This window comes from Capra hircus, chromosome 17 (genome assembly GCF_001704415.2).
Source record: "Capra hircus breed San Clemente chromosome 17, ASM170441v1, whole genome shotgun sequence".
Classification (NCBI taxonomy): Eukaryota; Metazoa; Chordata; class Mammalia; order Artiodactyla; family Bovidae; genus Capra; species Capra hircus.
This window is the reverse complement of record NC_030824.1, coordinates 34066766-34079335: the sequence shown is the minus strand read 5'-3', so window position 1 is coordinate 34079335 and position 12570 is coordinate 34066766. Positions and strand designations below refer to the sequence as shown.

The following is a 12570-nucleotide window of genomic DNA, read 5'->3' as shown; positions in this document are numbered from 1 at the left end:
CATGGGAACTTTCTCTGTCGCTTGACCTATAAGCACTTCTATAAGGCTTTCCTTTCTTATCAAAGTAAATTTCATGTAACATTGAATCATTTTAAAGTGAACAGTTCTGTGGTTTACAGTACATTTAAAATGTTGTGCAACCATCTCACTGTCTACTTCCCAGACATTTTCATCATCCCTCAGATAATCCTGATATCCACCAAGCAGTTGCTTTACATTTCTCCCTCCCCTCAGCTCCTATAAACCACTAATCTGCTTTTTATCCTGATGAATTTACCCATTCTGGATGTTTCATAGAAATGGGCTCATACAATATGTGGACTTATGAGTTACACTTCTTTCACTTAGTGTAATATCTTAGCATGTTAAAATAATAGCATATATCAGTACTTCTTTTTTTTACCATCAAATAATATTTTATTGTATGGATAAACCAAATTTTATTTTCTACTTATCAGTTGATATTTGCTGTATCATTTCCACTTTTTGATTGTCATTTATATTATGATATTATATATGCATGTATATATATTTTTTTTCTTTACTATTATCTGTTGAAGAACACTTAGATTCTTTCCATATTTAAGCTACTGTGAATAATGTTGCTTTGAACATGGGAAAGATGTTCATACATATAGCTATCTCTTTGAGATAATAAACTTTCCTTTTCCTTTGATTATATATCCTGAAGTGGGACTGCCAGATCATTATAGATATATGTATATGCCTCTCAGGAAGTGCTAGTGGTAAAGAACCCACTGGCCAATGAAGGAGACTTAAGAGATGTGGGTTTGATCTTTTGGGTTGGGAATGGGAAGATCTCCTGGAGGGGGGCATGTAACCCCCTCCAGTAGTCTTGCCTGGAAAATCCCATGGACAGAGGAGGAAGATGGGCTAAAATCCATAGGGTTGCAAAGAGTCAAACACAACTGAAGCAAATTGGCACCGTGTATGTTTATATATATACATACAAATATGTCTAAAAGGTTTTGGCATAGGAAATTCTGACCACTCAAAATTTGGAACATACTTGTTTTTAATACTCATCAGATTGTCTTTCTTTCTTTCCAGCTCATTGGCTAAATTCAGTGGCTATTACAGACCATGTTCAGCCAGGTTGGTTAAGGGCAACATGAAATGTGGAGAGGGTTGGTCCAGGAATTAGAGCTCCATGACTTTTATCTCAAACTCTGGGCTATAATAAGCTGTGTGACCTGGAGATGTCATTAACTTCACTGTGAATCATCTTCCCAGCAACATGACTATGAAGTGTTCAGCATTATCTATAGAGTCGATGAATATGTTATAATTTTCAGTCTTAAGGTACTGCTCTGAATGCTGAACCAGAGGAATTAGTACATATAACAGGGGAGACATTATTAAATCTCATTTTTCCTGATGAGAATATAAAGGTTAAAGTTCAGAAGGAATCTTTATCAGTTAAGGCAGAAAGGGGGGATCTATTCACTTAATTACAGATGTATTTATAATTTCTTGAGAAATTTTCATACTAGTTTCCCAGTGGCATCACCACTTTGCTTTCCCACCAACAATGTACATGAGATCCCTTTTCTCCACGTCCTCAACAGCATGTTATCTGTTCAGTTCAGTTCAGTCACTCAGTCATGTCTGATTCTTTGTGACCCCATGGACTGCAGTATGCCAGGCTTCCCTGTTCATCAGCAACTCCCATAGCTTGCTCAAACTCTGGTCCATTGAGTTGGTAAAGCCATCCAGCCATCTCATTCTCTGTCATCCCCTTCTCCTCCTGCCTTTCATCTTTCACAGTATCAGAGTCTTTTCCAATGAGTCAGTTCTTCCGATCAGTATTGGAGCTTCAGCTTCAGTATCAGTCCTTCCAATTAATATTCAGGACTGATTTCCTTTTGGATGGGCTTGTTGGATCTCCTTGCAGTCCAAGGGACTCCCAAGAGTCTTCTCCAACACCACAGTTCAAAAGCATCAATTCTTCGGTGCTCAGCTTTCTTTATAGTCCAACTCTCACATCCATACATGACTAGTGGAAAAACCATAACCTTGACTAGATGGACCTTTGTTGGCAAAGTAATGTCTCTGCTTTTTAATGTGCTGTCTAGGTTGGTCATAGCTTTTCTTCCAAGGAGCAAGTGTCTTTTAATTTCATGGCTGCAGTCACCATCTGCAGTGATTTTCAGTTCAGTTCAGTTCAGTTCAGTTCAGTTCACTCGCTCAGTCGTGTCTGACTCTTTGCGACCCCATGAACTGCAGCACACCAGGCCTCCCTGTCCATCACCAACTTCTGGAGTTTACTCAGACTCATGTCCATTGAGTAGGTGATGCCATCCAACCATCTCATCCTCTTTTGTCCCTTTCTCCTCCCGCCTTCAATCTTTCCCAGCATCAGGGTCTTTTCCAATGAGTCAGTTCTTCGCATCAGGTGCCAAAGTATTGGAATTTCAGCTTCAGCATCAGTCCTTCCAAAGAATAATCAAGACCGATTTCCTTCAGGATGGACTGATTGGATCTCCTTGCTGTCCAAGGGACTCTCAAGAGTCTTCTCCAACACCACAGTTCAAAAGTATCAATTCTTCAGCACTCAGCTTTCTTTATAGTCCAACTGGCACATCCACACATGACTGATGGAAAAACCATAGCAGTGATTTTAGAGCCCAAGAAAATAAAGTTTGTCACTGTTTGCACTTTTTCCCATCTATTTGCCAAGAAGTGATGACTAGATGCCATGATCTTAGCTTTTTGAATGTTGAGTTTTAAGACAGCTTTTTCACTCTCCTCTTTCACTTTCATCAAGAGGCTCTTTAGCTCCTCTTCACTTTCTTCCATAAGGGTGGTGTCATCTACATATCTGAGGTTACTGATATTTCTCCTGGCAATCTTGATTACAGCTTGTACTTCACCCAGCCAGCATTTCACATAATGTACTCTGTGGCTCAGAGGTAAAGTGTCTGCCTGCAATGCGGGAGATCCGGGTTCGATCACTGGGTCGGGAAGATCCTCTGGAGAAGGAAATGGCAGTCCACTCCAGTATTCTTGCCTGGAGAATCCCATGGATGGAGGAGCCTGGTAGGCTACAGTCTACAGGGTTGCAAAGAGTCAGACATGACTGAGCGCCTTCACTTTCACTCCGTGTATAAGATAAATAAGCAGGGTGACAATATACAGTCTCGACATGCTCCTTTCCCAATTTGGAACCAGTCCATTGTTCCATGTCCAATTCTCACTGCTGCTTCCTGATCTGCATACAAATTTCTCAGGAGGCAGGTAAGGTGGTCTGGAATTCCCATCCCTTTAAGAATTTTCCACAGTTTGTTGTAATCCACACAGTCAAATGCTTTAGTGCAGTCAATGAAGCAGAAGTAGATTTTTTTTTTTTCTGGAATTCTCTTGCTTTTTCTATGATCCAATGGATGTTGGCAATTTTATCTCTGGTTCCTCTGCCTTTTATAAATCCAGCTTGAACATCTGGAGGTTCTTAATTATCTTTTAAATAACAGACATCCTACCAAATGTAAAATTTTATTTCATTGTGGCTTTGATTTGCATTTCCTTGATAATCAGTGACACTGAGCACCTTTTTATGAACATGTTTGCCATTGTATATCTTCTTTGGAAAACTGTTTATATAGATGACTTGTCCATTTTTTTTTTCTATTAAGTTGTATAAGTTTTCTGAATGTTTTGGCTTAACTCCTTATTTGATAAGTGTTTACAGATGTTTTCTCCCATTCTGTGTGTTGACTTATGTTTTTTTCTGTACAGAAATGGTCCTTTGCTTTTTAGTTGCTGAATTATAAATGTTCATTATATGATCCAGATACTGGTCACATAACAGGTATCATTTGCATTTTTTCCTCTTTTGTCAGTTGTACTTATACTTTCTTGATAGTGTCCTGTGAAGATTCAAAAATTTTTATTTTGATGAAGTCCATTTTGCCTATTTTTTTGTTGTTGTTGCTAATGTTTTGGGGTCATATCTAAGAAACCATGGTCAAATACAAGGTTATAAAGATTTGCTCTTATGTTTTCTTATGACAATTGTATTGTTTTAGTTGTTGCATTTAGGTCTTTGATTCATTTTGAGTTTATTTTTATTCAGGTGTGAAGTAGGGATCCACATTCATTGTCTTGCATGTGGATATCCATTTATTCTAGCCTCAATTTTTAAAAGACTGTTTCTTGGCATCCTTGTAAAAATTTATATATATATATATATATATATATATATATGAACTGTCTCTTGTGTTTCTTATCTAATTTCATAGATGTGTATTTTTATCTTATTTCCAGTACCACATTTTTTGACTACAGTACCTTGGTAATATGATTGGAAATTGGGAGATATGAGAGTTCCAGTTGCATTCTTCTTTTTAAGGATTGCTTTGTCTCTTTGGGGAGCCTTGTACTTCCCTATTATTCTGAGGATTAGCTCTTCCATCTCTTGTTAGTGGTTACATTGTATTTACAGGTCAATCTTGGAGTATTGTCATCTTGCCAGTTATTATTATCTCACCAATTAATTGAGTCCTTGAACACATGATATCTTTCCATTTATTTAGGTTTTCTTTAAATTCTTTTAACATGTTTTGTAGTCTTCAGTGCAAAAGTCTTGTACCCTCTTGGTGAAATTTGTTTCTAAATACTATATTTTTAGTGTGTGCCATAAGTAGAATTATCCTAAATTCTTTTCTTTAACTTTTGTATTAATTTATTTTTAATTGGAGGATAATTGTCTTACAATATTATGTCAGTTTCTGCTGTACAGCAACATGATTCAGCTATAAAAGTGAAAGTGAAAGTGAAGTCTCTCAGTCGTGTCCAACTCTTTACAACCCCATGGACGGTAGCCCACCAGGCTCCTCCCCCCATGGGATTCTCCAGGCAAGAATACTGGAGTGGGTTGCCATTTCCTTCTCCAGGGGATCTTCCCGACCCAGGGATCGAACCCAGGTTTCCCTGCATTGCAGGCAGATGCTTTAACCTCTGAGCCACTAGGGAAGCAGGTATATATATGTCCACTCCTTCTGGACCCCTCCTTCAACCTTCCACCACATCCCACCCTTCTATGCTGTCACAGAGCACCAGGTTTGAGTTCACTGTGTAACAGAGATAATTTCCACTGGCTCTGTTTTATATGTGGTATTTTATGTGTTTCAGTGCTACTCTCTCAATTTGTCCCGACCACTCTTTTCTCCACTGTGTCCCCAAGTCAGTGCTCTATATCTCTGTCTCCACTGCTGCCCTGTAAAGAGCCATCGGTATTATCTTTCTAGATCGCATAAGTATGCATTAATATATGGTACTTGTTTTTCCTCTTTCTGACTTACTTCGCTCTGTATAACAGGCTCTAGGTTTATCCACTTCATTAGAACTGACTCGAATGGTTTCCTTTTTATGGCTGAGTAATATTCCATTGTATATGTGTGCCACAACTTCTTTATCCATTCATCTGCTGCTGGACATCTGGGTGGCTTCCATGTCCTAGCTATTGTAAATAGTGCTGCTCTCAACATTGGGGTACCTGTGTCTTTTCCAGTTATGTTTTCCTCAGAGTATATGCCCAGTAACGAGATTGGTGAGTCGTATGGTAGTATTATTCCTAGTGTTTTAAGGAATCCTCATACTGTTGTCCATAGTGGCTATATCAATTTACATTCCCACTAACAGTACAATAGAGTTCCCTTTTCTCCACACTCTCTCCAGCACTTATTGTTTGTAGATTCTTTGATAATAGCCATTCTGACTAGTGTTGAGGTGATCCCTTATTGTAGTATGATTTGCATTTCTCTAATAATGAGCAATATTGAGCATTTTTTAAAATATAAATTTATTTAAGCATCTGTATGTTTTCTTTCGGAGAAGGCAGTGGCACCCCACTCCAGTACTCTTGCCTGGAAAATCCCATGGATGGAGGAGCCTGGAAGGCTGCAGTCCATGGGGTCGCTGAGGGTCAGACACGACTGAGCGACTTCACTTTCATGTGTTTATTTGGAGAAACACCTATTTAGATCTGCTTACTTTTTGATTGGTTTGTTTGTTTGTTTTGGTATTGAGCTGCATGAACTACTTGTATATTTTGAAGATTAATCCTTTGTCATTTGTTTCATTCACTTTTATTTTCTCCCATTCTGAGACCTGTCTCTTCAACCTATTTATAGTTTTCTTTGCTGTGCAAAGGCTTTTAAGTTTAATTAGGTCCCCTTTGTTTACTTTTGGTTATATTTCCATTATTCTAGGAGGTGAATCATAAAGGATTTTTCAGTGGTTTATGTCAAAGAGAGTTCAGCCTATGTTTTCCTTTAAGAGTTTTATAGGTTCTGGTCTTACATTTAGGTCTTCAGTCCATTCTGAGTTCATCTTTGTGTATGGTGTTAGAAAGTATTCTATTTTCATTTTTTGCATGTATTAATAACTGTCTAGTTTTCCCGGTACCACTTACTGAAGAGGCTGTCTTTTCTCCATTGTATATTGCTTCCTTTGTCAAATATAAAGTCCTCATAGGTGCTTGGGTTTATCTCTGGGCTTTCTATCTTGTTTCATTGATCTATATTTCAGTTTTTGTGGCAGTACCATACTGTTTTGATGACTATAACTTTGTAGTATAGTCTGAAGTCAGGAAGCTTTTCTCCTCCAGCTCCACTCTTCTTTCTCAAGATATTTTTTTGCATTTGGAGTCTTATGTACCATAAGTGGAATTGTTATTGTAATTTTTTTTAAGATACTATAGCAAGGAAAAGCTTTTCCTTTTCTCCCATTTAAGTATTTATTCACTTATTTATATAACTGAATGCTTAGAGTCTTATTTTTATACTCCTTCATAACCTGTAATTATCTTAATGCTCCAATTATTTTCTATTTGTTAAATGAAAGCCCCTTTAAACTGGTTTTGTATTTTCTGATATGTTTTTCTCATTCCTTAAGGACCTCTTTAATTATTGAAACAAGATATCCTGGGCTTATCTTGTGTTTCACCTGGTACAGTCTCAGAATAGCTTTTGTCCAGGGACCACTGGCACATGTTCAGTTCAGTTCAGTTTAGTTCAGTCACTCAGTCGTGTCCAACTCTTTGCAACCCCCTGAATTGCAGCACGCCAGGCCTCCCTGTTTATCACCAACTACCAGAGTTCACTCAGACTCACATCTGTCGAGTCAGTGGTGCCATCCAGCCATCTCATCCTCTGTAGTCCCCTTCTCCTCCTGCCCCTAATCCCTCCCAGTATCAGAGTCTTTCCCAATGAGTCAACACTTTGCATGAGGTGGCTGAAGTACTGGAGTTTCAACTTCAGCATCATTCCTTCCAAAGTAATCCCAGGGCTGATCTCCTTCAGAATGGACTGGTGGGATCTCCTTGCAGTCCAAGGGACTCTCAAGAGTCTTATCCAACACCACAGTTCAGAAGCATCAATTCTTTGGTGCTCAGCTTTCTTTGTAGTCCAACTCTCACATCCATACATGACCACTGGAAAAACCATATGTTAGTGGATACTAAATTACTGAGATTTGCAAGCTGAGACCTTGTAAAAATGCATAACATCATTAACATATGTAATTGCTATTTTTCTTTGTTTCAGAAAACCAAGTGGCATATATGTATACTAATCATTTTCTCTTCTGTTTCTAATTTTAGTCCCTCCAGTAATCCGGGTGTATCCAGAGAGTCAAGCCCGAGAACCTGGAGTTACTGCAAGTCTTAGGTGCCATGCAGAAGGCATACCAAATCCTCAGCTTAGCTGGCTGAAGAATGGAATCGATATTACACCAAAGCTGTCCAAGCAACTCACACTTCAAGGTGCTTTTTTACTTGCATTTTTTCTCTTAAATAACAATGCAGAAATTTCATACTAAAATTTATAACACATTTTACATTCTTTGAAAAAAAGAAAAAGTGATATTTGGTGGCAATGTATATAATGAATATGAAAAGAAGTTATGTTAGTACTTAAGACATTATATTTGAAACAATACTTTAATACTTTTAATGTTTTAAATAATAGTCTTGTCATAATGATTAGTTATGTCATTATTTTTATAAGTAAAATATTTTCTTCTAAAACTTATCCTCTAAATTATAGCAGATATGCTGAACAGAATAATTGAATTCCTTCATTAAATACATTTCTGAAGAGACAATTTATGTGTTTAAATCATACATTAAAATATGTATTACAGAATATGTCAATAATATAGAAATTCTTTAGGAAATATTTTATAGCACACTTTGCAAATGAACAAAGGAAAAAAATCAAAATGTTGCTAAATATGTTTCACATTTGTGTTGTTTTAAAGTGATGAAGTTCTTGCACTCTAATATATAAAATATTCTACATGTTTTAATAATCTAATATGCAGTTGTGATTAGTCATTATACAGTTTACAATAATCACATGTGTGGTATGTAAAAAACAGATAATCTTTATCATATCAAATAATCAAAATAATGCAAAATTAATTGCACATTGTTTGATTATCTTAGTAAGTAATAAAATTTACAGATCTTATTTCCATTGTCAAGAGTTGCCCAGGGACAGTCATTTTATTGGAGTATCTGTTACGTGGCATTACATTCCTTATTCCATGCCTTTAAATTCCTTCTATTCATACTGTTAGAAATGAATATATTTTCCTTATTTCTATATGAATATACTGCTGTTGCTGCTGCTGCTGCTAAGTTGCTTCAGTCATATCCAATTCTACGTGACCCCATAGACAGCAGCCCACCAGGCTCCCCCGTCCCTGGGATTCTCCAGGCAAGAACACTGGAGTGGGACTACCATTCAATTTAGAGAGTGAATGCAATTTATTAGCATACATTTAAAAATAAATCTTTTAAAAACATTTACTTATCTATTTTTGAAAATCAAGAATGACATATGAGAGTATTTTTGATCTTTCAAAGCTGAATCCTAACAAGGTTAATATAAATCGCCAAAATAAATTTGCATGTTTACTTCTCTGATTGTGTCTTGGTGTCTATTATCTGAGAAGAAGATTGATCTGATTAACAGAAATCAAATTGAGTAAAAGTCTAATTAGCTTCTGATTTTGCAATTTCTTGTCCACTTGATAGCAGCAAACCATATTCTATAAACATAATATAGCCTTGTTTTAGAAATGTGTGTGTGCTGTGTGTGTTGAGTCACTTCATGTGTCTCTGACTCTCTATGACCCTTTGGAATATAGTCTGCAAGGCACCTCTGTCCATGGGATTCTCCAGGCAAGAGTACTGGAGTGGGTTGCCATTTTCTCCTCCAGGGGATTTTCCCAACCCAGGGATCCAACCCGTGTCTCTAATGTCTTCTGCATTGGCAAGCAGGTTCTTTAACACTAGGACCAACTGGGATGCCCTTTATACAAGAAGGGAAATTTGGGAAGTTAGTTACAATCATCACTCAACCTTGAAAGAATGAGGACATTTGTAAAACAGCTATTATCATTTTTTTTTAAATAAAAGAAATTAGGTTAAGTTTTAAGAGGCGAGGACAAGTAATAAAAGTTGATTTGGGAGCACAACCTAAGAGAAGATTCTGGCGCACAGGAGTGTGAATTTCCATATGGCTTTGTGTGTGTTAACACATTAACAAATTCTATCGTTATTTAATTATCTGCGTATTCATAAGATGCTTATTTGTCACTTCTATGTGAAGTCTAAGTCTAGGCACTAACTGAATAACTATGTAAATGGATGGGATATTGTGAGAAGTAAAACTCTAGAAAAGAAGAAATATTTTATTGGCAGCCAAATCAAGAGAATATCAGAAGGAGACTAATAATTAGCAAAGAGATGAGAACAGATGATATTACAGAAGGAAAGAAAAGAAAGCCAAAACTGGGAAAGAGTTCATAAATGCTATATGCACAGTCAAGGAAGATCTTTGGTTAGTGATTAGTTTGTCCCTGTGACATGTAAAAAATCAGTTTGCTGTGTCCTTAGAAATGAAAGATAGGAATAAAAATATCTTTCAAAATTTTGAAAGGTGGAAAAAGAAAAGGTAGTAGTTTCTGGTGAAAAGGTTTAGGACAGGTGAAGTTATTTCTTACTTCTTGGACAGTTTATTTTGGTTTAAAAAGATATAGGTGAAGGGAAAGATATGTGGACAATGGAGCAGGTGAAAGATGGACAAATTTTTGTGGAAATCAACAAGAAAGAAGGAGGGGATGATCTTGGAATGAAGCATAGAAACTTTCCTTTGAGAAGTAAATAAAAATGAAGATGTCGATGAAAACAGAAAGTTTGGATTAATTTCTTTATTTTTTAGCTTTTATTGAAATAAAGTTGACCTAAATTTTGTGTAAATTTAAGGTGTACAGCGTGATGAACTTTTTAAACTTATGTACTGTAAAATCATTTGAGTTAACTTTCTAATCATGTGTATGTATTTAATGATTTAAAGAGGAAAACCACCTGCTTAAATTAAGAAGTTATTATTTGCTGGAAAACATTAAACAAAGAAAGAAGATTTGAAATAAGCGTGAAGTAGGGTATGAAATGCATCTAACTGTAAAAGTCAAGTAACATTCTGTAAACTGAATATTGTGAATTTGAAATTTTGTAAATTTCCTTATGTAATGGTCTAGTAATATATTTAAAAAGTAGGTGCAGGGGACGTCATCTTGTTCTGGTTCTGAAATCAGATGTGTCAGGATGATAAATGAACCAAGAAATTGGTGGCTCTGGCTATGGAATAGAAAGTATCTAGAAATGCTAGCTAATGTAGGGAAAGAGTGAGAGGCAAGTGCATGAGTTAGAAAAACATACATGAATTTTGGGAAGAGAAAAGTTGAAGAATAAATTAACTTAAGGGTTTCAAAAGTTCAAGAGGATTCACATTGTTAATTGTGTGGTCTTTGGAGAGGGTCATGTTTCACACACAAAAAGAAGCTGATCTGGGCTAAAATATTGATACTTTGTTTCCTCCCCATCTTCTAGACATGGGTTTACAAATGAAGGACCCCAGACCAAATCTGGAAAGCTGCCTATTCTTGTAAATAAAGCAATATTTTTGCTTGTTTTCTGTTTTTGTTTTTAGTTCAGAGCCACACACATTTTTAAAAATATTGTCTTTGGCTGTTGTCAGGCTGCTATGGCAGAGGTGAGTAGTTGGCACAGAGACTGTGTAGTCCACAAAGTTTAATATATTTACCATCTGGCCTTTTTGAGAAAAGCAAAAACAAACACAAAAGCCTGCCAACTGCTTTGGAGAAGTGATTCTCAACAAATGATGGAATGGCAGTGTGCAGTGATATTTGTAAGAGAAAGAGGTTTGAGTGATTTCAGTGATTAGCCTTCCCCAAACACTCACTGCCTCTCCATATCCCCATAGGGATGACATTTAAGCTCTTTTCCCATTGGTTTTTTACCTTCTTTCCCCAAATAGCCACTCTGATTATTTGATCCCCATCTCTATCAGGAAGAGTCATGCTCCTTTTTACTGCAGACAGAACATGATGTCCGAGTGATTGGACAACAAGGAATATATACATAAACCCACGCGCGCGCACACACACACACACACACACAGAAAAAAAGAAAGTAAAAGAAAAGATGCAAACCTAAACAAATCAGGACTAAAAACATTGAAACTTAGGCCATGATAGAACAGAAATCCAGCACTTATTTTGAGGGGAGTAAATTGCATAAGATCATTCTAGGAGCTTAAGTTTAACTAATCTGATAATTAGTTATTATCCAGAACTATTAAGGGATAATGTATGTAAAGGCTTCCCAGATGGCTCAGTGGTAAAGAATCCACTCGCCAACACAGGAGATGAGGGTCCAATCCCTGGGTAGATGCCATAGAGGAGGAAATGGCAACCCACTCCAGTATTCTTGCCTGGAAAATCCCATGGACAGAAGAGTCTGCAGGCTGCAGTCCATGGGTTGCAAAGAGATGGACAAGATTGAGCAACTGATCATGCACGCATATGTAAAAGTACTTCATGTTCTGCCAATGTATAGTAAATGGGTAATTATGCCCTAGTTTACACTTTGAGGAATGCAACTCATTATTCAGAGATTAGCTTCAAATACTCTTTTATCAAGATTTAAAAATTGGGTTAATCAATCCCTTAACCCTTTGGTTGACAATGATGATATCAATTCCATATGATAATATTGCTTAGATTAGGTATATTTCTTGAAAACAACTGAAAATCTTGCAAAGGAATTATGTATATTTTCTTTCTGTCCCCTATACTTAATAATTCCTAATGTATAATGCACATGCTTGCTCAATGGAATGGCATTATACTTATATGATATAGCTCACTTAATTCCTTTATGACATGTATTTTGACATGTATTCTCTGTGAATGAACCATATTGATATTAATTAAAATTTTTGTAAAAGCTGAGGACAAAGTGGATCCTGAATATTAAAAATGAATACAGAAATGAAATTATAGCTATCAACATGTAACACTTCTTATGCAAGGTAGGGAGTATGAAATGAATACAAAATATACTGTGTGTGCTTTTGATAAGTAATATTGGGATCTGTGTAATAGAATGACAGCACAATTTATGAAACACTTGAATGCATTAGAAATAACTTAGCATGTCTCCAAAGCATGGAAGTG

The 12570-nt window shown here is 36.5% G+C and overlaps 1 protein-coding gene across 2 annotated transcripts in view; it reads left to right on the top strand.

Annotated features, from left to right (window-relative positions):
• The window catches only part of FSTL5 (follistatin like 5), an 863982-nt gene that overhangs the window by 685154 nt on the left and 166258 nt on the right, over nucleotides 1-12570 (top strand). For both annotated transcript variants that reach the window (XM_018061498.1, XM_018061497.1), the window contains exon 8: nucleotides 7622-7783. In XM_018061498.1, coding sequence (XP_017916987.1) covers nucleotides 7622-7783 — 162 coding nt within the window. The remainder of the gene's footprint in view (nucleotides 1-7621; nucleotides 7784-12570) is intronic.